The sequence below is a fragment of the Schistosoma haematobium genome, chromosome 5 (genome assembly GCF_000699445.3).
Source record: "Schistosoma haematobium chromosome 5, whole genome shotgun sequence".
Taxonomy (NCBI): domain Eukaryota; kingdom Metazoa; phylum Platyhelminthes; class Trematoda; order Strigeidida; family Schistosomatidae; genus Schistosoma; species Schistosoma haematobium.
The window spans coordinates 4,292,066-4,316,787 of NC_067200.1; the positions used below are offsets into that span (position 1 = coordinate 4,292,066).

Here is a 24,722-nt window from a genome sequence, read left to right on the forward strand (position 1 = left end):
AAGAGAGAGTTATGATGGATCCATCATATGAACCTATACTTAGTTATCTTTCCTTGTCAAATTCATGTTGAATGGTAGATTAAAACTTTATTCAGACAAAATAAATAACTGCCGATGTTAATGTGTAAATCATATTAATTTTAATAAAAAATTGTTTTCTAAGAAGTAATACCATACACTTGTACATGAAGGATAGAGAAATGCCTTGGTATATCAAACTACTTAACATTAGTAAGTAGTATGCTGCAGTGTATAAAAATACAGGCAGTGGGAAAGATCATTGCGAACAATGGTGAAGTAACATAGACTATTTTTGAACTCATTACCTGGAAATTTTGAATTATAGGGCTTATAATAAGTTATTATGCATTCAACGTTTTTTATGTTATTGAAGACGTGTCAGCGGCTAGTGATGCCACTAAGAATGTTCTAAAAGTCATATTTGAATTGTAACTCCTGTAACTTAACGGATCTGTCTTGCTTCTAGAACTCATAAAAAGTACGATGGAACACACTTTCAATTCAATAGTTAATTTGCCTTCTACTGATTTTTTCTAGATTTCCAAAGGTCACAACAAACTACCCATTTATGGAGTTAGTAAGAGGTGTTTTAAGAAGGATCAGCCAATCTAATCTTACTACATACATATGTTAGGAACACTGTTGTTGTATAATCAATTCACCCAAGGCTTATGTGATTTTTAAAGTCTGATTTATACCACATAAGCTAGGCACTATATTGAGTTACTTATTGAACATGATCTTTTAATTTGATTTCGGAGCTGAAATAATTTTCAAATGAACTATGGGATTTTCATGTAACTAATAAGTTCAGTTCCTTACTCTTCTTCAAACACTTCCATAGAATTACTGATAGTTCACACGGTATCTAAAGGACCCAAGGTAGGTAAGATGCATCGTATGCGAACTAACCATTCACTTATCTAAGTTAGAAACTTAGTTGTAGTCATCCGAGTCAGATGATCACTTATAAGTACGAGTGAGTACTCTAATTCAGAAATAAATCTTCAGTAGTTTTTGTCTTCTCCATCTGGCTTGAATAACCGAGTGTGACTGAATCAGACAGCAAACTATAATGGTCACATTGATTTAAGTGTTTAAATTTATTCTTAGTTTACTCATTTTTAATTATTTCGACAGATCGAAATAGTTAGGTCTAACTTCTTCCGTAATGAATACACTACATCTCATCACCATTCGCGATCCTTTGGTTTAAATGGATCAGTTTACCAGTGTGCATAAGATTTCGAAAACCATTTCATCTAACCGACACGAAAATCGCATCAAGCCACCAGAAGTATCCGATTAGTTATTGATGCTCATAATTCTCCGTGCAAATAAATGGTCATTTTATGACTAGCAAATACGAGAACGACGAAATACTATGAAACCTGGCTTCACCGATCTGGGGATGCTAAACAACTCGGTTTGATAACCGTTGTCTCGGAAGATTGCTGACACCAAGTTACTAACCCAGAGGTTCAGCAACGTGTGTTCAAGCGCGTTGACGATAATTCAATTGGTGTAACCACCTTGAAATACCAACATCGGTCGTTTGAACATGTACTACGAATGTCATCCCAGTGAATCGTACATGATGCATTATTTGTGGACGCTGTGACTGGTTAAGAAAATGGACGTAGTCAGCATATGACATGGTGTCGTAGTATGAAAGAAAGCCATGCACGGGACTGCCATCTATTGTTCCTCACTGACTCCATGATGGGGTCCTAAAGATGATACATCACAGTGGCTTGAGACGTTATCAGACATAACCCAGAACAGAAGCTAGAAACGATCTTGCTGTAACTTTCTTCAAGAGTAGCTATAAGAATCCTTGCTGGTTGTATTATTTTAACAGAATCTCCTATTATCACTATTTCACTCTCATACAATAAATCCTACTAATTTCCTAAAATTATAGTCATCTTCATTTCTCTGTCTCTTCGCAATCTCATTTTATTGTGGCCCATATATTTTGGTGTCCCCTTGTATCAGTGTTTATGAGTTTCAATAAATAAATAAAGTGCCGAGTAGAAATGTTTTCTTACAGTTCAATTCACGAGTCGACCTAAGCTAGACCACTATTGTAAACCTAGAAACATGGACAGTCGTTTCGTCCCACTATGGGACTCCTCAGCAGTGCACACTCACTACTCTACACACGGGGCTTGAACATAGGACCTCGTAGGCGAACGCACTTTTCTTCTAAAGATTTCATCCCATCGACATAGAAGTTTAATCAAGGAAGAGCTTATTCAGATAATTAAATTTGCATGTATTTGTGCATTATTATGACTGAGATTTATCCATACACAGTAATAACTACATTGTTAATCCCATACATGTTCTTGTGTTTCGGTTAATTTTTCCCACTTATGTCTGTTACCCTTCATGGAGCATAGGCTACCGACCAGGAATCCCCAACCTACTCAGGCTCGGGGTGTGGCCTCCTGGTGTGTCCTTTGGTCTACCTCTTTTCCTTTAGCCTTCAGGATTCCGAGTTAGGGTTTATTTTGTAATAAAGTTTGATGATTTCCCTAATGTGTATTTTATCAACCTCTTATACCCTTGCCTAATTTCCTCGTCAGCTAGAAACTGGTTTATTTTCTCCCACGGTATGTTGTTGTTTAGTCTAGGGATCTGTAGAATCATGGATCGACAACTGTATATCAATACTTATACCTGTTTGATGATAGTTTCATTAGTTCTCCAAGCTGACCGAGTGGTAACTTCTCGTGAAACTGGATTTTTGATGAAAGCCTCCAATGAAACAAATATAAGTAAATGTTCGTACTTGCAAATATAATCTTATTTTAAAACTATATTAGAGACAATTGATGAAGTAGTGAAACCTTATAAGTTGAGATGGCAGGGACACGTGTTACGTATGCCCAACCACCGACTGCCCCGACGTGCTATGTTCAATGATATAGGAGTAAGTTGGAAGAAAGCTAGAGGCGGCCAGACCAAAACATGGCACAAATACATGAAGTCACTGACAAGTGGACTGAGTCATATTGGTAGGTGTAGACTACTTGGTTGGGAATCTGCGAGATGATATCGACCGATGGTTAGAGACCCTGAATGACATGGCTCAAAATCGTTTGCAATTGCGCAGGTACATCCACTTTTTGTGTTCTCCCAAAATTCTAATCTTCTGAATTCTTCATATCCCTGGATTATACGCCTTGAATAATATCTTCAAGCCCTAATCTTTCTGATTACTGCTTATACTCTTACTACCTCTACCATTACGGGATTTGAATCGACAACTGCATCTCTGTGCTAATGTGGTGTGACAACTCGAACTGATGTATGTACGTACGATATTCTACGTTGTTGCTGATAAATGAATCAGTTCACTTAACATATATATTACAGAAAAACACAAACGAACAAACATTTTTATTTTGTTAGAAAAGCAAAAACAAAGTGTTTCATAATTATTCAGTATTAACAATTGAAAAACTTACATCATATATGAGAGATTGATGAATTACTTTTATCAGTTACATAGATTACATTCTCGTTTTATTACATAATCGTTGCAATAACCATATTTTCTTTGGTTACATAATAAAGCATAGAAATACATCCCATTTTTTATTTTGAATTGTTCTCTATTGTTTCTTCATTGTTATTCATATTTGAATTATTTGCTTTATTATTATCTAATGGTTTACATTCAAGTGTAGGCCATGATATTGGTTCAGCTTTTTTCAAAATTATTTCAGCTTTTAATGGCATTAATTTAACAATAGATTGTTTTGGATCTATAGACTGAAAGTATAGAGAAAAAAGATCAATACAATACAGAAAATCATATTTGTTATATGGTTAGTAACAATTATGTTCTGTTTTGTATCATCAGTTACACTTTAGGTAATTGCCATTGGATGCCAGCAATCCTTCGGAGACAGCGATGATCAAACACAGAGAGGCCACGTTTCACAAGCATAGAGCAAAACTGCTCTCACCGACGCGTTGTAGATCCGACCTTTTACAGCCAGACTAACATCACGAAGGCGCTGAACGATGTTTGTCAATTTCTTAGTGCTAAATCAATTCTACAAATAAACTGTAATCAATTAATGTAAACATCTCAATCTTATAACATATTAACTACGACTACCTTGAAAGATCTGATGCTTCATTACGCATTACAATCAATGTGATGTTGTTGAATCATTAGGATCAACAGTTACATTTAACAACTTCGTTAGAATTTGATTAAACACTAAGTAACTCGAACAATAATATTATTAGTCATTATTCAATAACTAATTGATTGATAACGATGTTATTGAATAAAAATAAAGAGAATTCAGTGAAGAAGCTTTTCTTTTCATTTACTTAAGCTGTACATTCATAGTTAGTTGTTTGGTAAATATATTTGTTTATAGAAAGATAGAAAAGATTATATCATAAATTGATTCGAGACTCTTATTATCAAATGAGGTTACACAATAATGAAGGGGTAAGAGACTGTTGTAATCAATATGTAAACATAATACCTACAATTAGTCGATTACTCACAAAAGAGCATAAATGTTAATTATCTGATCTTCGGAGAAATCAGGATTTAGTGTTGTATCGCCCAGACAAGGGTGCAGGAATTGTCCTTACGGATCATATTAATTATATTCGATATTATCTTATCCTGTTTAATTCTCCAAAAAAAAACCATTCAACAGGATGCAATTGAGAAAACGTAACAGATGTTAATTAAAATCCTAAGGAAGATGAATTTATTATTAATTGTCACCTGTATGAACATCTTAAATCATCGGGTTCCGTCATAAAAAGACTGCATGGACTCCCAAAAGTTCATAAGAATGTCACTTTACGTCATATATTTAATATAAATAACTTTCCATATCACCTGATTGCTAAATGGTTAGCTGATATTTTACAACCCGTTAAAAATCACATTAATCGATACAACTCTGTTGATTCCTTTGACTTTGTCGACTCAATTAAAAAATATCAATGTAAATGGGGAGGAAATGATCTCATCGGATGTCACTTCTCTCTTTACAAATGTTCCTTTCACAGAAATTGTTTTTGTGACTATATTGAAAATAATGATCTTGATATTTGTATCCCAAAACATTATCTAAAAGAGCTACTTCTACGATGTACTCTTAACATGGAATTCAGATTTAATGATTTCTATAGAGCGATCACTTTCCAAACGCATCTCAGAATACTACCTGAAATGGCTTTTAAAAGGAGAGCGCAAAACAATAAATATTTCAATACAAGAGCATTTAATCAAATATGGACACACCGCTCCAAAGGAGTCATTTTTTAAAATAATCTACACAGTCAAAGGAATTGGACCGAAGAGAATCCTAGAACAAATCTTTTACACTGCTGAGGCATTGACAATCCACCAACTCAAGCCCGAACTTTGAGTACAAAAAACGATACATCCAACCTCTCATATCCTTCCTTGGTCCTAGTTCCCTTTTATAGCATGTTTCGAGTTTTTTCATTTTTTATTTGATTATTATTGATTTTTTAAATTAGTCTTTTGTAATTTTAAGCTGTAACTAGTTACTACTACCTTTAAACAATTTTTCATGATTATTCAGTTTTTATGATTGTCACCTTCGTGGATTAGTTGAATTTAGAGATCAACACCGTTGGATGTCGGATCAGTGGTTAAGCGCTTGCGCGCGAGACTGACAGGTCTTGCGTTCAAATCTCGTGAGGAGGGATCGTGGATACACACTGCTGAGGAGTCCTATTATAGGACGAAACGACCATCCAAATGCTTCTAAATTTTCCATGGTGATCTAGCTTCAATTGATTCATGAATTCAACTACTAAATTATTACCTTTGTTTTTCGACTTACTTCATATCTGTCAATCGGACAATTATCTTTCATAATTCTGACCCAGGAATTATTTTCATCTTTATATTTTTTTCTTATCATTTATTCAAACACAAACATTGGTACGAGAAGATACCAAACTGATATGCGCCACATAAACCATTCGATTTATGTGACGGCTGGGATACTGCTCGGGTCCTCAAACCGAAGCAATTGGTTTCCTTAGGGGGCCACATCCAAGGCTTTTGACCTAAAGGTAGTGGAGCAACGTAAGGAGATGCTTTCCCATGGTAGCCAGTGACCAACAATAGGTTCATACGCCTTTTGTTCCTTTAGGATATCGGAGCCCATGTGCACAATTAGTTTGGGATCCGGTTAAGGCGCTGGACATTCGCTTTTCGTCCTCACGATTTCGTAAACAACACCCCCGCCACGAAAAGTCAGTGAGTAGAAATTCCCTGGCAGTTGTTGTATGCACGTGACCATGTGAGAGCAGACTCTTCCCTCTCCTTACCCCTTGATTATTACATAATCTCATTTGATAATAAGAGTCTCGAATCAATTTATGATGTAATCTTTTCTATCTTTCTATAGACAAATATACTTATCAAACAACTATAACTACGAATGTACAGCTTAAGTAAATGATTTTGTCGAATAGAGAAGTTTCTTCACTGAATTCCGTAAACATAAAAACAGATTAAAGGAAGAAAAGAGAAAAAAAGAAAAGAAAAGCGATAACTTACACCGTATAAATTGAAATCTCTTTCAAATGTTTGATAATCTAAACCAAATTTCAATGAAACATGTAACACTATTTGATTAACTTTAATAGAAACAGTTTCAGGCCATATATTTTTAGCATAAATATCTAATGTAACACAACCACCAAATTGATACCAATCAAAACGACAATTTGTATTTGGTTGAAGAGTTAATGTTGCATTTGTAGATTTTGCATCCTATTAGAAGAAAAAAAACAACAACACAACGTGAAATGATTAAAGTCACTTGTTTAAAGACTATAAGTACAAGCAATTGATTTTGTATAAAACTTTGTAAATGTTAGGTGATACTAACTAATTACTCAAATCAAAGTAGATGGAATAGAACTCGAACATGGGGATGTATTTGGTTGAAAATCAATTATTGTTACCAAGTATAAATCAGTGTAGTTGATTTCGAATCAAACTCTATAAGTGTGAAATTAAGCGATACTAAACGATTGCCCAGGTTGAAGTAGGTAGGGTTAGAATTGGGTTTTAGACATCGTATGATTGGAAAATGAATCCTAAGACTATTGAGTCACCTAATTCATAAAACTGCAAAATTATACGACCAGTAGTATTTCATTGTATCAGAATGGGGATTTGCAGACATTGTAATATTGTAACAGTTGAATTCATGAGTGTTGGGGATACTGTGATATGGTGAGCATAGATTCAATCAATTAGATTGCGAGACATAAAATTATTATTTCTCTAATCTTCTGCGAATTATATAACATACTTAATTCATTATATCTGTTCCTTGTAGATCATCGACTGTATAATATTGGTAAATATGTGTTCGCACAGTAAGTTATTGATTAACTGATCTTCAATACTACTCAATTCTATTTATACAAAATTGACGGTGTGTAAATTACACTACAAAAAATGATATATTGATATATCATTTTGATAGACAAATAAATCTTTATCACCAGCCTTTATGTTCTCACTACGCGTCGCAGGATTAGGGGATCCCAGTGCCAACCACAAACCAGTTGAGCATTTAGTAGTCATAATAGACTGGTCATTTTTTGTACTACTATGAGTTGAGAATAGATTATTATTGTTGAGTACGTTGAATGTGAGTTTAACATAAACGAATTATTATTTTTAGTATAGAGTTTTATACTCACTAATAAATAACTTCGAGATGTAATTTCAGGAGTTCTACTGAGAAACAGTGACTAATGAAGTTCAACCATGTTGAGTATGTGACAGTTATCTATAAGAGGTAATAAATGAAAAGATCATCTTAGTTTCTCGACATGTTTAAATATGATTCGTTTATTCAACCCACAGTATCTTGTCTCGATAAATGTAATATACTTTCAACAATCGTTTTCCTTGTAGTATATTAAGTCTATAAACATTAATATTAATTCTTTAGAAGCATTCTTATTATTCCATAAAACTGAACAGCTCTTAATTTACTTGGTATTGTTTTACTTGAATCTTTCCATTGATGTTTAGGACTGAAATTGATCAGTCCTTTTCGTCTAAATACAATTTCCTAATTGATTCTCCTTATGTAAACAAAAAAAAACAAGATTCACATGGAAGTTGGGTAACAAACTTAAAACTTGTTAGATGAAATATATTAGATGGATTTTGATCATCGATGGAATCCAGAATATGCATTTCACTCTCCTTTAGGACTCACCAGCTATATGTACCTATATCCCAATGTTGATATTTAGATTGAGATGTGAACCTAGTACAGTAGCATTCACTTTAAATACAACAACTGGTTATCTACCGAACTAATGAGTTCCAGTAGTCACTAATTAATTCAATGCTTATGACATTTGTATCATAATTGATAAAGGTTTGAACAATCCCATTGTAAACATTCTAGGATTGAATTTTGAACATCAACAATAGAGTGCAAGCAAAGTAGGCTGGAAACTTCCAAATAGGATGAAACATCTATTCTGGATCTTGCTGCTAGTCACAATCCGCATAAAAAAATTAACATACATGAACAAAGATTAATCACAATTCAATCTTGACTGTCAACAACATTATAGTTCAAACATTTTGTAATGATGATTTTCAAGTGAAGATTCTATTCTATGTCGAATATGTATCGATTAAGTTAAAGAGCATTAATATTTCATAATTTGAGCACAATTTTTACACATCGCTACTGCGAAAGAAATAGTTGAAGTAAAACGAGAAACCACTTAAAGTTTATATATATATATATATATATATATATATATATATGAATTGTTAGCGTGTTTTTCTAGCGAAGCAAGGGCCACATTCCTACAATTGAAACACACACGGAACTCAAAACAACTCTCTTTCAACCAATATCAAAGTCACAATCTTCAATACGAACGTCAAGACAGTTCTACTGTATGCACCTGAAACTTGGAAGATTACTACAACCATCATCAAGAAGGTACAAGTATTTATAAATAGTTGTCTACGCAAGGTACTCAACATCCATTGACCGGATACCATCAGCAACAGCCTTTTGTGTGAGAGAACAAACCAGCTTCCAGCTGAAGAAGAAATTAGGAATAGACGATGCAAATGGATAGGACATACATTACGGAAATTATCAAACTGCATCACAAGAAAAGTGCTAACTTGGAATCTTGAAGGGAAGAGGAGAAGAGGAACGTCAAAGGACACATTACGTCGGTAAATATAAGCATATATGAAAAGAATGAATAACAACTGGAAAGAGCTGGAAAGGATTGCCCAGGACAGAGTTGGATGGAGAATGCTGGAGAGCAGCCTATGCTGCTCGACGAGGAGTAACAGGCGTAAGTAAGTAAGTAAGTAAGTATATGAATTGTGAACTCACTTCCACTGTCCAATTATGATGACCTGTAGTACACCCGATTTGTTTAAGGAATGCTTCGAAATCACTAGTTTTCTGATTACAACAAGTCCAATACTTCAGTCTAAAATAAAGCAAAAATAAACACATTTCTTAAAGAAAAAAACACAATAACTAACCGATTATTTCATTTTGAGCGTTATTACCTGAAACTAATTAGTTAACCTTTATAGTAATATACTAAACTAAGTGTTAATTCATTAGAGACTATAAGCATGTCATCTTATCAGATGAAAAAGCCGGTTCAGCTATCTCAGACTACTGATATCTGTTTCACTGTAGATTTGTATCAACAATCTAGTTTCATGAGAAATTATCAATCGGTCAACTTGGAGAACTAATAAAACTATCATCAAACAGGTATAAGTATTGATATACAGTTGTCGATCCATGATTCTACAGATCCCTAGACTAAACATCATCAACAACAAAATACTGTGGGAGAGAACCAGTTCCTAGCTGAGAAGGGAATTAGGCAAGGACATAAGAGGTGGGTAGAACACACATTACGAAAATGATCAAACTGCATTACAAATTAAGCCCAAACTAGGAATCATGAAGGAGAAAGGAAAAGAGGTAGACCAAAGAACACACTGCGTCCGGAATTGGAGGTAGACATCGATAGAATGGATAGTAATCGAAAACAACTGGAGAGGAGGACAGTCTAGGACAGAGGAGCCTGAAGATTCCTGGTCGGAGGCCGGATGGGCGGAATTTCGAGAGGGAGAGCGGGCTATCTCTACTCTCGGTCGTACTAGGGCATTCGGGGAATTGTACTCAATCATAGATATTTACAAAGCATTTTACGTGTGGTTTTGGACCACGAAGTAAACAATGCCTAGGTTGGAAATAAAATACTAAGTAAAGACGGCAAACAGATCAATGATTTATTACATCTACATCAACTGGGGTGGTTGGGACGTGTGTTACATACACTCAACCACCACCTACCTCGACGGGAGGTGTTTTCTGGTGCAGAAACAGTCTGGAAAAAGGTTAGGGTCATTCAAACGAAAACAAGTCATCAGTCCATAAAGTCACTGACAATAAGACCTAAGCATGTTAATAGGTACAGACTGCCTGTTTGAGGTCCGCGTGTTTATCGTAACCAATGACTAGACTTCGGATAACATGACTCAAAATCCTTCGCCATGGCGCGGGTGCATTCATTCTTTGTCTTCTCCCAAATCCTGAGATCCTAAATTCCTCATAACTTCTTTCGCTCTTATTTCGTTAATTTGTGTATTCTTTTCGAGTCGTATCTTTGACCCACAATCTTCCTTATTACCACTGATACTGTTACTATCTCTACCATTTTGGAATATGGCCTGACAACTTCATCTCTGTCTTATGGCAACTTGAACTGATGTAGTAACGTACAGGTTCTACTTTGTGACTGACGCACAAACTGACTCGGATGACTAAGTATTTTTTATATATGCATATGAAATACTACCGTATATTGAAGTAAAACTTGGTGAAGATCTAATTGAAAACAATATTGTTCTCCTATATATTTGTTGTTTTAAATACGTTATTGAGTAATGATTATACACTGAAAAGAACTGCTGCTTAACATGCGTGTAACACTTCAGATTTAAGTCTTGGGATCAGATAATGAGAATCAATTTTTAACGACTAATTTAGGTGCTTAGTACGAAGAAAATATAAACAAGTTGACTGATCTAGTTCTAAACAATCACCAATGTTTAATCTTTTTACTTATAGAATCGGTCACAAGACTGGAAAATGGAGTTATAATCATTTAACTATTGGGAAGAAGGGATGTGGAACTCAGCAATTTATAATTTCAACGAACTTGTACTACTTTTCACTGATTAGGACTTGTAAAATAGTTTTCATGGTACAAGAAGTCTCGTAAATATTTAAACGTTTATCAAATATAAAAAATAGAGATAGCAATGCGTTTACCCTTCGTGAAATACAGCCACACCGGGATGGTATAGACAGAGTCCACTATCTGAATCTGTTCCTGTATAAACCTACAAAGAAAACGTTAGCTGGTCAGCATGGCAAACGAAGATTAAATAAAGGTAAATCGGTCAGTCATCAAAAACAATTACAAGCTATATAACCTAAAATGTTCAACTACTGGTTACAACGATTGCGCAGACCCTGACCAAGTAGTCTGAACATACCAAGCGACTCATTCTAAATGTCAATGAATTTATGGACTGATCCCAAGTTTTGATTTGGTCACTACTAGCTTCCCTCTGACCTACCTCCTCTACGACAGCCGATAAAAGGCGTCAACACAGGTGGTAGTTGGGCATACAATGAAATTTCAATACATCAACCGATTTGCCATCCCTACCTAGTACCCTGCATTTAAGCTCAGGATCACTCGTTTGATCGCCGCAACATATGCGAGCAATGTTTTAAAAACATATGTGACCTAATATTATTAATCCACGAATATCTATTTTTAGTCCGAATTTTATAGAAAAAAGTGAACTGCTGCTTAGTAAACTCATTATTTGGTTGGGCAACAGACAACTCATTTACACCACGAGTGATGCAATTTAAGAAAACCAGATCGAGCATAGTAAATATAACCCGAAAAGAATGAATTCGATCCAGAAATAAAAAACGTGAAATAATAAAATATCAGATTTAAGGGGAAATAAAGAATATAATGGCAGCACATAGGGTCATCACTTATTGATTAGGAAATCGGCACTTTCCAATAAGGCTTGGTCTAATGGTTAATGATTTTATAGACTAATATCATGTATTGATTTGGTCACCACTAAACTTCTAAATCTACTTCTCTGTTAACCAGAAATAAACACTGAGATAGACGATGCGCTGACAAGCGTAATGGAGGTTTAAACCAGATCAATCAATGAAATTATACTTTATTAGCTGATTTACAACTTCCAAATATAATGTCTTGAGTATGCTTTTATCGAGATTTGAGCATATCACTAAACGGTTTGGGTACCCGAGCAGTACCATAGCCTATACACAAATCAAGTGATCTATGTGGCGCATATGTATTCGGTGCCCCTTTGTACCAATATTTATGTGTTCGAATAAATAAATATCACTCAGAACTTAAGTTTTGTAATTCAACGTGAACAGATTAATCCCAGCGTGTCCAATAAATTTAATTTGTGAAACATCAGCCATACGACACCCGTAGAAATAATCTAAATATTAGTACACTGGCGTAATAAGTCGTATGATGAATAAACATGACTTTCGAAGGACGTTTTTCTATCAACATAGAAAATGTGTGTAAGGAAACTTTATAAAATCACTGACATACTTCAGCAAATTTATCTGGACAGCATCCATTTATCGTTATGCAAAACTAAATTAAAAGTCACAGTTTGTATCGCGAAAACTGAGCAACCAAAAGAGTGGTTGAAATATTCCTGTTAAATATGAACTTAACTGTAAGTCATAATTTGTGTTAAAGCTTCGCTTATCAGCTTTCCATAATTATAGGAAATTGTATACTTTGAAAAATACGATTTAAACATTTTAAAATATACACACATTACCTAGACTTACCTGTTTGCATGCAGTGTTCTTGCAATTTGTACCAATTGAAGGACTACCTAACATGGAGAAAGAAGAGGTCATAGCTTTATTTTTGGGTATATTATAATCATGTAAATATACATGGCAACTATGGATGGTAAGATAATCCGGGTTGTCGGTGAATTTAATTAACATTAAAACTGAAAATAACAGTTAAATATGAAACTTTGATTACAGTAGACTATCAGGATTAGTAGGTTCACGTGAGTGCAAGAAACTATTCAATAAACTGGTCTACTCTCGTGCAAAATCTAAAGGAATGAATGACATCATCAGTTGTGAAACACAACCTAGATATATTGAGTGCCCCTAAATGCCCTGGTACGGTAGAGTGGGGAGAGTCAGCTCTCCCTCTCAAAATGCTCTCACATGGCCACGTGCACACAGCCACTACCAGGGAAGTCCTACTCACGGACCGGGTGTTGTTTACGAAATTCAGAGGACGAGAACCAAATGTCCGGCGCTGTAACCGAGTTGGTGGATTTGGAGGATCCACTTAGGGGCATTGGAAAACCACAATTCCAAACCAATGGTACACATGGGCTCCAGGATCCCGAGGAAACAAGACACATAAACCTACTGTTGGTCACCGGCTACCATGGGACAGCGTTTTCCAACGTTGCTCCACTGCCTTGTGGATCAGACCTGTAGGTCAGAGGCTTGGGGTGTGGCCCCCTAACAAAACCACTTGTTTCGGCTTGAACGGCCGGGTAGTATCCCAGTCCTCACACCAATCAAATGATTTCTGTGGCGCATACATATTTGATGCCTTCTTGTACCAATGTTTATGTTTAAATAATAATAAGATATATTGAGTTAGTATGTGAAATCAGCTGACTTTTTGATATAAGCCCCATTTCAACTCAATTATAGGTTGACGAATGGCTATCATTGTGCGTGATCTCCAGTTGTGATCATCTGCAAGTACTATTTAAGCTTAGCGATATTAAGAACTAATAAACGTAATATGAAGTTAACATGAATGGTAATCATGAAAAAACCAACCTTTATTATTATTTTCTATTGTAGAATTCTGTAGTGGTTTGAAGGATGGATCTAGTGATAATTCTTCCAGAGCTGACTTAAGATTTGATGCAACTTCGATTGGAAGATCACGTGTGGGCTCGGTACTTGATGGTCTTTGGGATACAACGGGTTTTGATATTACAGGAGTAGGTGTAGGAATAGGCTATAAAAAAATCATTGGAAATAACTGATGAGAAATTTTCGAATGAATCAAATTTAAAACACGAGACAATGTTGCTAAGATCCTGAATAAATGATTAGACATTAGACAAATACTTGAATGTCAATAGAGACTGTTCAAACCTGAGACTAAGGAGTCCGGAAATAAATAGATAGGTGTAGTTTAGTTTCATTCTGTGTAAGAAATTGAATGACTGTGAAAGGACAACTAAATATGTCGTCTACTTCCAACGATGACGAATTACGTATTTATGACGGTTGTAAGAATACTGGTTAAGGATCACAATATGAAACACTACTTATGGTTCGGAAATATTTATGTACGGATAGGAATATAGTGTTTCAAACAAGCGTGAGTCCTCATCCGTAAGTGGATGATTATGAATCATAGTCACTATAATGCTACTTGGTTATCTAGGTGAAGGCAGATACATTATTTCATAGGATAACAAATACATGACCTCGATTTAAATGTTAGACAGTGGTCCAGTGTCGAGAGCTCCATTAAAAAAAGACTGATGGCTTTCTTCTGGAGACCTTGAGACAAATGATCTTTTCACTCCCAAACACGACAATCAAAGTTAACTTCCCCAAGGAACCTAACAATGAACATGCACTTTTACTAATTCAAATAAAATTTAAACTGATGCCTCTTGAGCAAACCTCGGTTATTATACGTAGAGCTAAAACATTGCAAACCTATTTTTGTCCTAATGAGTTTTTTCTAGTGTGTTTTTGAATTATGATCGGTTTGACCAAAATGAAACCAAGAACAAAATACAAGCGACAGAACACAAAAGCATTGTTGTGTCGGCTTGTATTACGCTGACCTTAACGTACGTAAAACATTAAACGTATAAATTCGAAAATTATTAACTAAAGAAATGATACACAAACGAATAAGTTAGCCAAGCAAAATCTATTGTGATTTTGGGCTTGCCGGTAAATAGCATATACCGAAACATAAGCAATTGGTAATTAAGTATAGATATTTGTGCAAAAACACTAAAATGGATGCATATATTCCGGATTTCATTTTTCGCACCAACTCGTGAAATGGTGGGATCCCCTACCAGAATACGTACTGTAATCACCCGGTGTAGATATATAAACAGCAATAAGACAATTGTGACTCCACGAATTGTGAGGTTTACTATAAGTCGCCGGCCAACTCTTATCAGTGAAGACTTAAATAGGTGTTCCCTAAAACTGCAAAAATTCATCCAGTGAATGATATGGGGACAAAACTTAAAACATTCCAAGGTATTATCACATTACTTTCTGTCCTGGAAACATTTCTACAGCTTGTTAGCGGGAACTAATGACTTACTTTAGTTGGAATATCAGATTTTTTTTCTTTGACAGTGTTATCTGGAGGGACACTGTTATGCTTCCCTACAGCGCATCCCTTTATGCTTAGAAACTCAGAAAAGTCTGTGCTGTACTTATTACAACAGGACCACTTTTTTTTGGCATCATGAAAGATTGGCTCTCCAGGATGGTAATGACAGGAATCTGTGAACTCTGGTAACAACCAGTGGGACCGTTACCTTCCGAATTCTCTTCAGGATCGAACTTCTGAGCACATCCCTTGTTATAACAGAATTGTAAGTTTGCCATTTGAACTATATCAGAGGCTTCGTGTAGATAAATAACCAGATTGTTAAAACTCCCTCTTGTACAAGAAAAGAGGCGAAAAATGGATGGTGAGAAAAAAACACGAGACCACTAATAGCCGAACTTTCAAGTGGTTTTTATGTCAACTGTTCAATATCCAATAAACCAAGTTAGGTTGTTGTAGGTTCAAGTTCATTGAGTTCTGGCCAGAAATGCTTTCAAACATTCCATAAGTAAAACCTTACTTGTCTGCAACAGTATTAATTATTCATGGTTCCAGACGTAGGTGATGCATAGTATCTAATCTGCGACCTATTATTTCAATCACTATCATTAAGGATGGTAAGTCAGTTGACCAATGTTGGCAATTGCTGTAAGCATTTCTGTGAAGATACGGTGTACTCGAAGATATCCGCCCACTAGGCTGATTCCACTTGTCATTGGCTACTCCAAAAAAATGGAATCCCACCACTAGACTGTTAAATTATATGGTGTGGCCGGACATGATTCTCTTTAAATGTAACGGAATGTGTGACTTTGAAGTACACAAGTCATTATTTGAAATACTGATCAACAACACTAGATCACCTCGTTTTTTACAATCATTGCAGTAGATTTTGACTCTTAGATCCCCCTACTTTGGGAATATTGAGGTTTGGCATTAATTTCGCATCTACTCGTTGGAAGCTTGATAGTCCCAGAGTACTGAAAAGCACACATAAAGTGTCTGTTTGTGTGAAGCACTTTGCTTCACGGTCCAGGTTAGTAAAGTGCAGAATTCAGAAGCCTCTACGAATTACTCACCATAGTTTAAAGGCTGTAAGCATGTGGCACGTCACTGTATACATTCAATTCGTGAGTCATGGATCACAACTACTATCAGATCTTTCAGTTTTCGGAAGTGCTTTTTAACTGAAGATAAACTGGTGACTATTATCATAACTGATAAAAATTAGAACTATTTCTGAAACTAACCTACAAACCCAAGCACTAGTAAGTCATGTAAACCAGCTAAGAACTCAGATTCATCTGCACTACTGCCTTGTAACAGTAAACAAATCCCCAGAGTAAGTTGTTCTGTAATTCTTCGACATTTGATGCTGACCACATCAGTCTTACTGGACTCACCTATATGAAGACACTCGGGCACATATCCACACCAGATCACGAGTGTGTACTCTGTGCTACGCATCCACCTTAGAATAGACACTTCTAAAAATGTCGATGGCCTTCTAAATAAATCTTTGTACCACATTATTTTTGACTGCTGATTTGATTGGCGTACTTCGATTATAAATGTGTTGCGCGCAAAGGCGTTGTCAAACCACAACTACATGTGGCATTTTTGGCCCATTATTCTGCAAAAGTTTGCATATTCCGAGAGTAAGTTCAAACGACTCAAAGATTTCTCAAATAGACCGGAGGGCCTTCTACACCTATGAAACCCAAATATACCTAGAGGAGCCAAGTGGTTGGTATTGAAGATGCCACATGTATTTAGAGTTTGACAACGCTTTAACCAGTAATACGTGATACGAATCGTACCCACCACGTGAAATCAAAAGACAGAAGCGAGGAGGTTCGAAGATATATTTGATAAGCTATCAATATATCGGGATCGTCAGATCTAATCTGGCTAGCGATTGTAGAGGATGTTGAGCACGGCGTTCCCACTCGTGATTTGGTGCGGATGCATGACCGAGTGCCTTCAGCTAGATGAGCCCATTAAAACTAATGTGGTCAGCATCCAATATCGAAGACTTACAGAGCTATTGATTTTTGGCATTTATTTACCGCTACATTGTCAAGGGCGAACGTTCAGCAACTTTAGCTTGCAATGCATTCGTTAGTCTGTGATATGTACAAGATACGAATCCTTTGCCTAACGACTAAATAAATCGCATTTGAACATGTAGTGTCTCGTTCCCGTGGAATGAATCATTCATATTCCCATCTACATACGTTCTTGAATCTTACTGATTGCTACTCTTTGCTTCGGCTCGATTAGATTTAAATGTGAACTCACCATTGTATTTGCTTGCTTGCTTACATTTGTTTGATGTTCTTGTAACTTTGTAATCTGCTCTATCCAACAATAATAATTCATGTTTCCTTCTGAATCCACATACTGTTGGGATTTGCTTAATAACGGTTATCAGAGTGATTGACAAACTGAGCCTTGGGAATCAGCTAAAGGCCAAGCCACTAAATCATTAACAAGCTGTATACATGTGACTGAATATCTTTATCAGTCTATTTTACTGTACTTTTTTCTTGAAATACTCCCTTCATTCCCTAATTAACTAGCACACCACTGCCATTCTAATTAACTTATTTCTCTAACAATTGACTTAGTACATCTCAAACTTACGTACTAAAAAACTAAAAGAAATCGCTCAATGGCACATTTCAAAAAGTTGGTATACTTGTAAGTTTAACTGATTTGTGAGGGTGAAATAATTTCAGTAATGGTTAGAACTTCCATGAACAAGCTTTTGAGCCGTATGCAGTGTATTTTCCGTTAACACATCATTTGGAGGTGCTAGAGCATTTGTGATCTATGACTATCATAGACGATCGTACGTGTTTTTATGATGAACATCTTAACACACAAAAATATAAACTGGCACTGTGTAGCTATGCCGCTACACCGGTTCCCATCTAAGACTCGGAATCCAATGACTTCTTAGCATGGATCACCAACTTAGTTCAGATTTACCTGGAGAACAAGTAATGTAAAGGCAGGCGGGATTATATTTGACGAGCTGAAGAAAAGATGGTTAAAGAAAGCGGAACACAGGCAGAGTACCTCAAACACTAATGTCATTTGATTAAGTATTCTGCTGGTGCTGACATTGTTAGCTTCAATGCTTCTTGACAGAATTTTTAGTGTCTGATGGCTGGACTACAGAGATATGGACGTGTTGAATTATGGCCTACTTCGTTATTAGTACTATTATAATAATAGACCCAATCCTAAAATCGTAGATGTGTCGTGATGTGACTGCCTAATCTATATGATCTTATGTGGACGTCACATCATTGTGTACACTGACTAGTCGTATAGTGACAAGTTACAACATGTCTGAAGTTTCTAAAGAACACGTTCAGGCTGGAGATAGAGCGATAAATTTAATGTGAGCAAAGACAAGTTATACATAATAAACATGCTGGCAAGGCTGAGTCATGCCGACTGAATCCCACTAATTCTTCTCGCCTTCCCTAATGCTGATTTTCTCTCCGCGTTCAATGTTGAATATCTGTTTTCCCATTTATCTCGTGTTCAGCTTTCGGGATTGTATAGTTAAGGCCCAACGCAACTACAGATGAACTCGACCATGAAGAATCACTTGAAAACAGCTCATTTTTCTTCCACGGGCCTTACTCATTAATAAAATTTAACCAGTCGAAGATTAGTGAAATAGTGCACACCGTCGCTTCAGTGGATATGTATAATAATGACCTAGTTCGTTATTAGTACACTTATCTGTGCCACTATAACGATGAGCTCAATCATAAAATTGTAAAGTTCTCATGATGTGACTGCCCAATCTTTAAGATCTTACGTGGACGTCACATCAGTATGCACACTGACTATTCGTATCGTAACAATTAATAATATGATATTCAGTACTTTTGAGCATATTAAGGCTGAAGATAGGATAACGTGTTCATTTTGAATAAAGACAAGTTATACAGAATGACCACGTGTTCAAGGCTGAGCCATGTCAGCCGACTGATTGAATATTCCCACGTTTACCATTGTTGGCCTTCTCTTCATGTTAAGTGTTGAATATTTATTTTCCCGTTTATTTCACACCCGGCTTTGAGGATTGTGTGGTTATGACCAATACCACCACACATACACAGTTTTGCAAACAGACATTAGTGAGTCACATCAAATGAGGAAGTGTAAAATGTCAACGAAATCGCCCATATACCCAAGACGATTTGTTGGTCAACACGTTTAGGAACGAGTAATTCCTCAATGAAACTAAACACACTAGTAAAATCATTAGCAATGAGATATATACATTGTTCCCTCACTCCCAACTTCATAATCGGCGTTTCTTATAAAACAATAAATGCCAGTGATTCAGCGGTTAATGTAACTAAGCTGAAATCAAAGAGGATATTTACGTCAGTAAGCCTTTTTATGGTCAGATAAACCTTCAACAACATGTTTCGGGAACATCAAATCTTATAAGCACTATCCCTGCATTTTTTCACAAGTAATAATAAATGGCTAATCGCAGAATAACTCCGCCTGGAGTCCCTCCGGGGGCTACTGCCGGTCCCAAGCCCGGATAAAGGAGGAGGGTTGGGCATGGGGTTAGCGTCCCCATCCCGTAGAAAACTAACTCGCTAAAAAAACGCTAACCAGAAAAAATTGTTCAAACCTTTTAAACTCTGCCCTGGGAGTCAGAAGGTCTTCATTTAGAAGAATTATGACGCCTCATGATGAAAGCCGAATTCCTTCGGAAGTTACGAGGCCGATGCCCCTTCTGACAACCAGAGCAACCATTTATTTAGGTACATGGAATGTTCGTACAATGTGGGACACCGGAAGAGCCTTCCAGATTGCTGCAGAAATGAGAAGATACAACCTAGAGGTACTTGGGATCAGTGAAACACATTGGACACAAGTTGGACAACAACGACTAACTACAGGAGAGCTCCTGTTATACTCCGGCCATGAAGAAGAAAATGCACCACATACACAAGGAGTTGCATTGATGCTGTCCAAACAAGCGCAAAATGCACTTATAGGATGGGAATCTCATGGACCAAGGATCATCAAAGCCTCCTTCAAAACAAAGAAAGAGGGCATTTCAATGAACATCATCCAATGCTATGCGCCTACCAACGACTACAATGAAGACGCTAAAGATCAATTCTACAATAGGCTGCAGTCAATCGTCGAGAAGTGCCCAACAAAGGACCTGACCATTCTGATGGGAGATTTCAACGCCAAGGTTGGGACGGACAACACTGGATATGAAGACATCATGGGACGACACGGACTGGGAGAAAGAAACGAAAATGGTGAGAGATTTGCAAATCTATGTGCCTTCAATAAGCTGGTCATAGGCGGCACCATATTCCCACATAAACGCATACACAAAACCACATGGACTTCACCGGATCACTCTACACAAAACCAAATCGACCATATTTGCATCAACAAAACGTTCAGGAGGACTGTAGAGGACGTGAGAACCAAGAGAGGAGCTGATATAGCATCAGATCATCACTTACTGGTCGCCAAGATGAAATTGAAACTCAAGAAGCACTGGACAACGGGGCGGACAGTATCACAAAAGTTCAATACGGCCTTTCTCCAGGATACTAACAAACTCAACAAATTCAAGATAGTCCTCAGCAACAAGTTCCAGGCCTTTCATGATCTACTCAATGGAGAAGGAACTACTGTGGAGAGCAACTGGAAGGGGATCAAAGAGGCAATCACTTCAACATGTCATGAGGTCCTGGGTCACAAGAAGCACCACCACAAGGAATGGATCACTGTTGATACACTGGATAAGATTCAAGAAAGAAAAAACAAGAAGGCAGCGATCAATACCAGCCGAACAAGAGCAGAAAAAGCTAAGGCACAAGCTGAATACACGGAAATAAACAAACAAGTGAAGAGGAGTATCAGAACCGACAAACGTAAATATGTGGAAGATTTAGCAACGACGGAGGAAAAGGCTTCAAGAGAAGGAAACATGAGACAATTGTATGACACGACAAAGAAACTCTCTGGAAATCGCCGCAAAGCAGAACGACCAGTGAAAAGCAAGGAAGGCAAGGTAATCACCCACATTGAAGAGCAACAAAACAGGTGGATAGAACACTTCAAAGAACTCTTGAATCGACCAGCGCCACTGAACCCACCTAACATCGAAGCAGCACCCACGGACCTCCCAATCAATGTTGGCCCGCCAACAATTGAAGAAATCAGCATGGCCATCAGACAAATCAAGAGTGGCAAAGCAGCAGGACCGGACAACATCCCAGCTGAGGCACTAAAAGCAGACGTAGCGGCAACTGCAAGGATACTCCACATTCTCTTCAATAAGATTTGGGATGAGGAACAAGTACCAACAGACTGGAAAGAAGGACTTCTAATCAAAATACCGAAGAAAGGCGATCTCAGCAAGTGTGATAACTACAGAGGCATCACTCTTCTCTCAATACCGGGAAAAGTCTTCAACAGGGTATTGTTAAACAGGATGAAGGACTGTGTAGACGCCCAACTTCGAGACCAACAGGCAGGATTCCGTAAGGATAGATCGTGTACAGACCAAATCGCAACTCTACGGATCATTGTGGAACAATCAATTGAATGGAATTCATCACTCTACATCAACTTCATTGACTACGAAAAGGCATTTGACAGCGTGGACAGAACAACACTATGGAAACTTCTTCGACACCATGGCGTGCCCCAGAAGATAGTCAATATCATACAGAACTCATATGATGGATTACACTGCAAAATCGTGCATGGAGGACAGTTGACAAAGTCGTTCAAAGTGAAGACCGGTGTTAGGCAAGGTTGCTTACTCTCACCCTTTCTCTTTCTCCTGATGATCGACTGGATCATGAAGACGTCAACGTCTGAAGGGAAGCACGGGATACAATGGACATCTAAGATGCAGTTGGATGATCTAGACTTCACAGACGATCTGGCCCTTCTATCTCAAACACAAAAGCAGATGCCGGAGAAGACAAACAGCGTGGCAGCAGCCTCAGCAGCAGTAGGTCTCAACATACACAAAGGGAAAAGCAGGATTCTCCGATACAACACAGCATGCACCAATCCAATCACAATTGATGGAGAAGATTTGGAAGATGTAAAAATCTTTACGTATTTGGGCAGCATCATTGATGAACAGGGTGGATCTGATGCAGATGTGAAAGCACGGATCGGCAAAGCAAGAGCAGCATATTTACAACTGAAGAACATCTGGAGCTCAAAGCAGCTGTCAACCAACACCAAGGTCAGGATTTTCAATACAAATGTCAAGACAGTTCTACTGTATGGGGCAGAAACCTGGAGAACTACAAAAGCCATCATCCAGAAAATACAGGTGTTTATTAACAGTTGTCTACGCAAAATACTTCAAATCCATTGGCCGGACACTATTAGCAACAGCGCACTGTGGGAGAGAACAAACCAGATCCCAGTGGAGGAAGAAATCAGGAAGAAGCGCTGGAAGTGGATAGGACACACATTGAGGAAAGCACCGAACTGCGTCACAAGACAAGCCCTCACATGGAATCCTGAAGGTCAAAGGAAAAGAGGAAGACCAAAGAACACATTACGCCGAGAACTGGAGATAGACATGAGAAAAATGAACAAGAACTGGATGGAACTAGAAAAGAAGGCCCAGGACAGAGTGGGTTGGAGAATGCTGGTCAGCGGCCTATGCTCCATTGGGAGTAACAGGCGTAAGTAAGTAAGTAAATCGCAGAATATCTCCACACTCTAAACTCCGTCAGGGGAGATGCCTGAAAAGTCTTCACAGAAATCATACTATCGTCCCGAATGAGAACTCAGTTAGATAGCTTGATAGTACGTATAGTTTGAGGCATTACCAAGCAAATATTCACACTAACTGCAAGAAATGAGAAAGAGAAAATGTCAAAATTTGTACCAGATTTTTGGCTGAAGGGCAGTAAAGTCAGTCTTAGACTGACATTTCATGTCTATAATTCTCATTCACTTTTTGTCTAGTAGGTTAAAGTCACTTAATGCAGTGTGATGTTTTGATGAAGATAAATGGATTTCAGGTAAAATATCGCTATTGTACGCTACATGCAAGATGTCATCTATGTTTTGTAGTAAAAGAAAACTTACCTTTAAGCCTCAACAAGGTACACATACATTTACACTAACTTTGCATATATCTTCCTTTGTTAACTGTTTGTGCATATTTGTTGATTATCATCCGCGCAATATTTGTTGGTTGGTACTGCAATCGCCGCGCAGATTGAGTGCGTGGGGATGAATGCTGAGATAGAACCTCATATATTAAAAATGTTCGAGATTAAGAAGAGGATAGGGAAAGGAGTGAGTAAAAATACTTGTTTCTTATTGTTGACGACGAGATTATTTTTCGGACGTTAGTGAAAGTAAAGTGTTTTTGCTTTATAAAACTTTATCAAATATATGTAAAATTACTCATAATAAATACTTCAAGAGCCCTTTTAAGAACAGTATAAAATTTCTGAATAGACTATAAAAACCAAGTTCAATATGTCCATGATAACAATAAATCTAAAACTTGTTCGACTAAATTTTATTTTGTTTGTCTTTAAACATCTTTTATCAAGTTATATATCCGTACATAAGTTGGACGAAGAGGTCTCAAAATATTTACGTGATTAGAGTTAAGTGTCGTCGATATGACAGTAAACCACAACTGTCTAGGTCGAAATATGATTTCACCAGTATATACTTTTAAAATTTATTTGTATATATCGTCATGTATGAGTTTTATTTAGGTAATGCCAATCGTAAATCAGAGTCTCAAAAGTTTTTTGCCTTTCAAGTCTAAGATTCATGAAATCACAACGAACTTCTCAACCCGTAGAGTTGTACACTTCAGGTTTGCTTCCGGCTGTTTTTACTTACTGTAGCTCTGGCACATCTATATGTATATTTACAGCAGTAAGTTAATGACCAATATTATTAGTTTTACACCCATCGAAAAAAGGCAGATATCTGAGGATAATAGCTTGTAGCATAAGGCTCTTAATTTTAAAGAGACAGGTAATGAATTCCTACCTTAGAGCGAACGTTAGCACTCGACCTTCAAATTCTAGATA

The 24,722-nt window shown here is 37.0% G+C and overlaps 2 protein-coding genes across 2 annotated transcripts in view; one reads left to right on the forward strand and one right to left on the reverse strand.

Moving 5' to 3' along the window:
- Positions 1–16,068, reverse strand: part of ITGB1BP2 (Integrin beta-1-binding protein 2) — a 29,919-nt gene extending 13,851 nt beyond the window's left edge. The window contains exons 1-8 of the mRNA XM_051217333.1: positions 15,818–16,068; positions 15,598–15,782; positions 14,067–14,250; positions 13,032–13,078; positions 11,424–11,494; positions 9,456–9,555; positions 6,611–6,826; positions 3,498–3,804 (exon numbers count right to left, since the gene is read on the reverse strand). Of these exons, the coding sequence (XP_051064718.1) occupies positions 3,628–3,804; positions 6,611–6,826; positions 9,456–9,555; positions 11,424–11,494; positions 13,032–13,078; positions 14,067–14,250; positions 15,598–15,782; positions 15,818–15,887 (1,050 nt within the window). The 5' untranslated portion in view covers positions 15,888–16,068 and the 3' untranslated portion in view covers positions 3,498–3,627. The remainder of the gene's footprint in view (positions 1–3,497; positions 3,805–6,610; positions 6,827–9,455; positions 9,556–11,423; positions 11,495–13,031; positions 13,079–14,066; positions 14,251–15,597; positions 15,783–15,817) is intronic.
- A 7,793-nt stretch (positions 16,069–23,861) lies between these two features.
- The window catches only part of MAPK15_4 (Mitogen-activated protein kinase 15), a gene marked incomplete at its 3' end in the record, with an annotated part of 45,633 nt that continues 44,772 nt past the window's right edge, over positions 23,862–24,722 (forward strand). Inside the window, exon 1 of the mRNA XM_051219515.1 lies at positions 23,862–23,964. Coding sequence (XP_051064719.1) covers positions 23,899–23,964 — 66 coding nt within the window. The 5' untranslated portion in view covers positions 23,862–23,898. The remainder of the gene's footprint in view (positions 23,965–24,722) is intronic.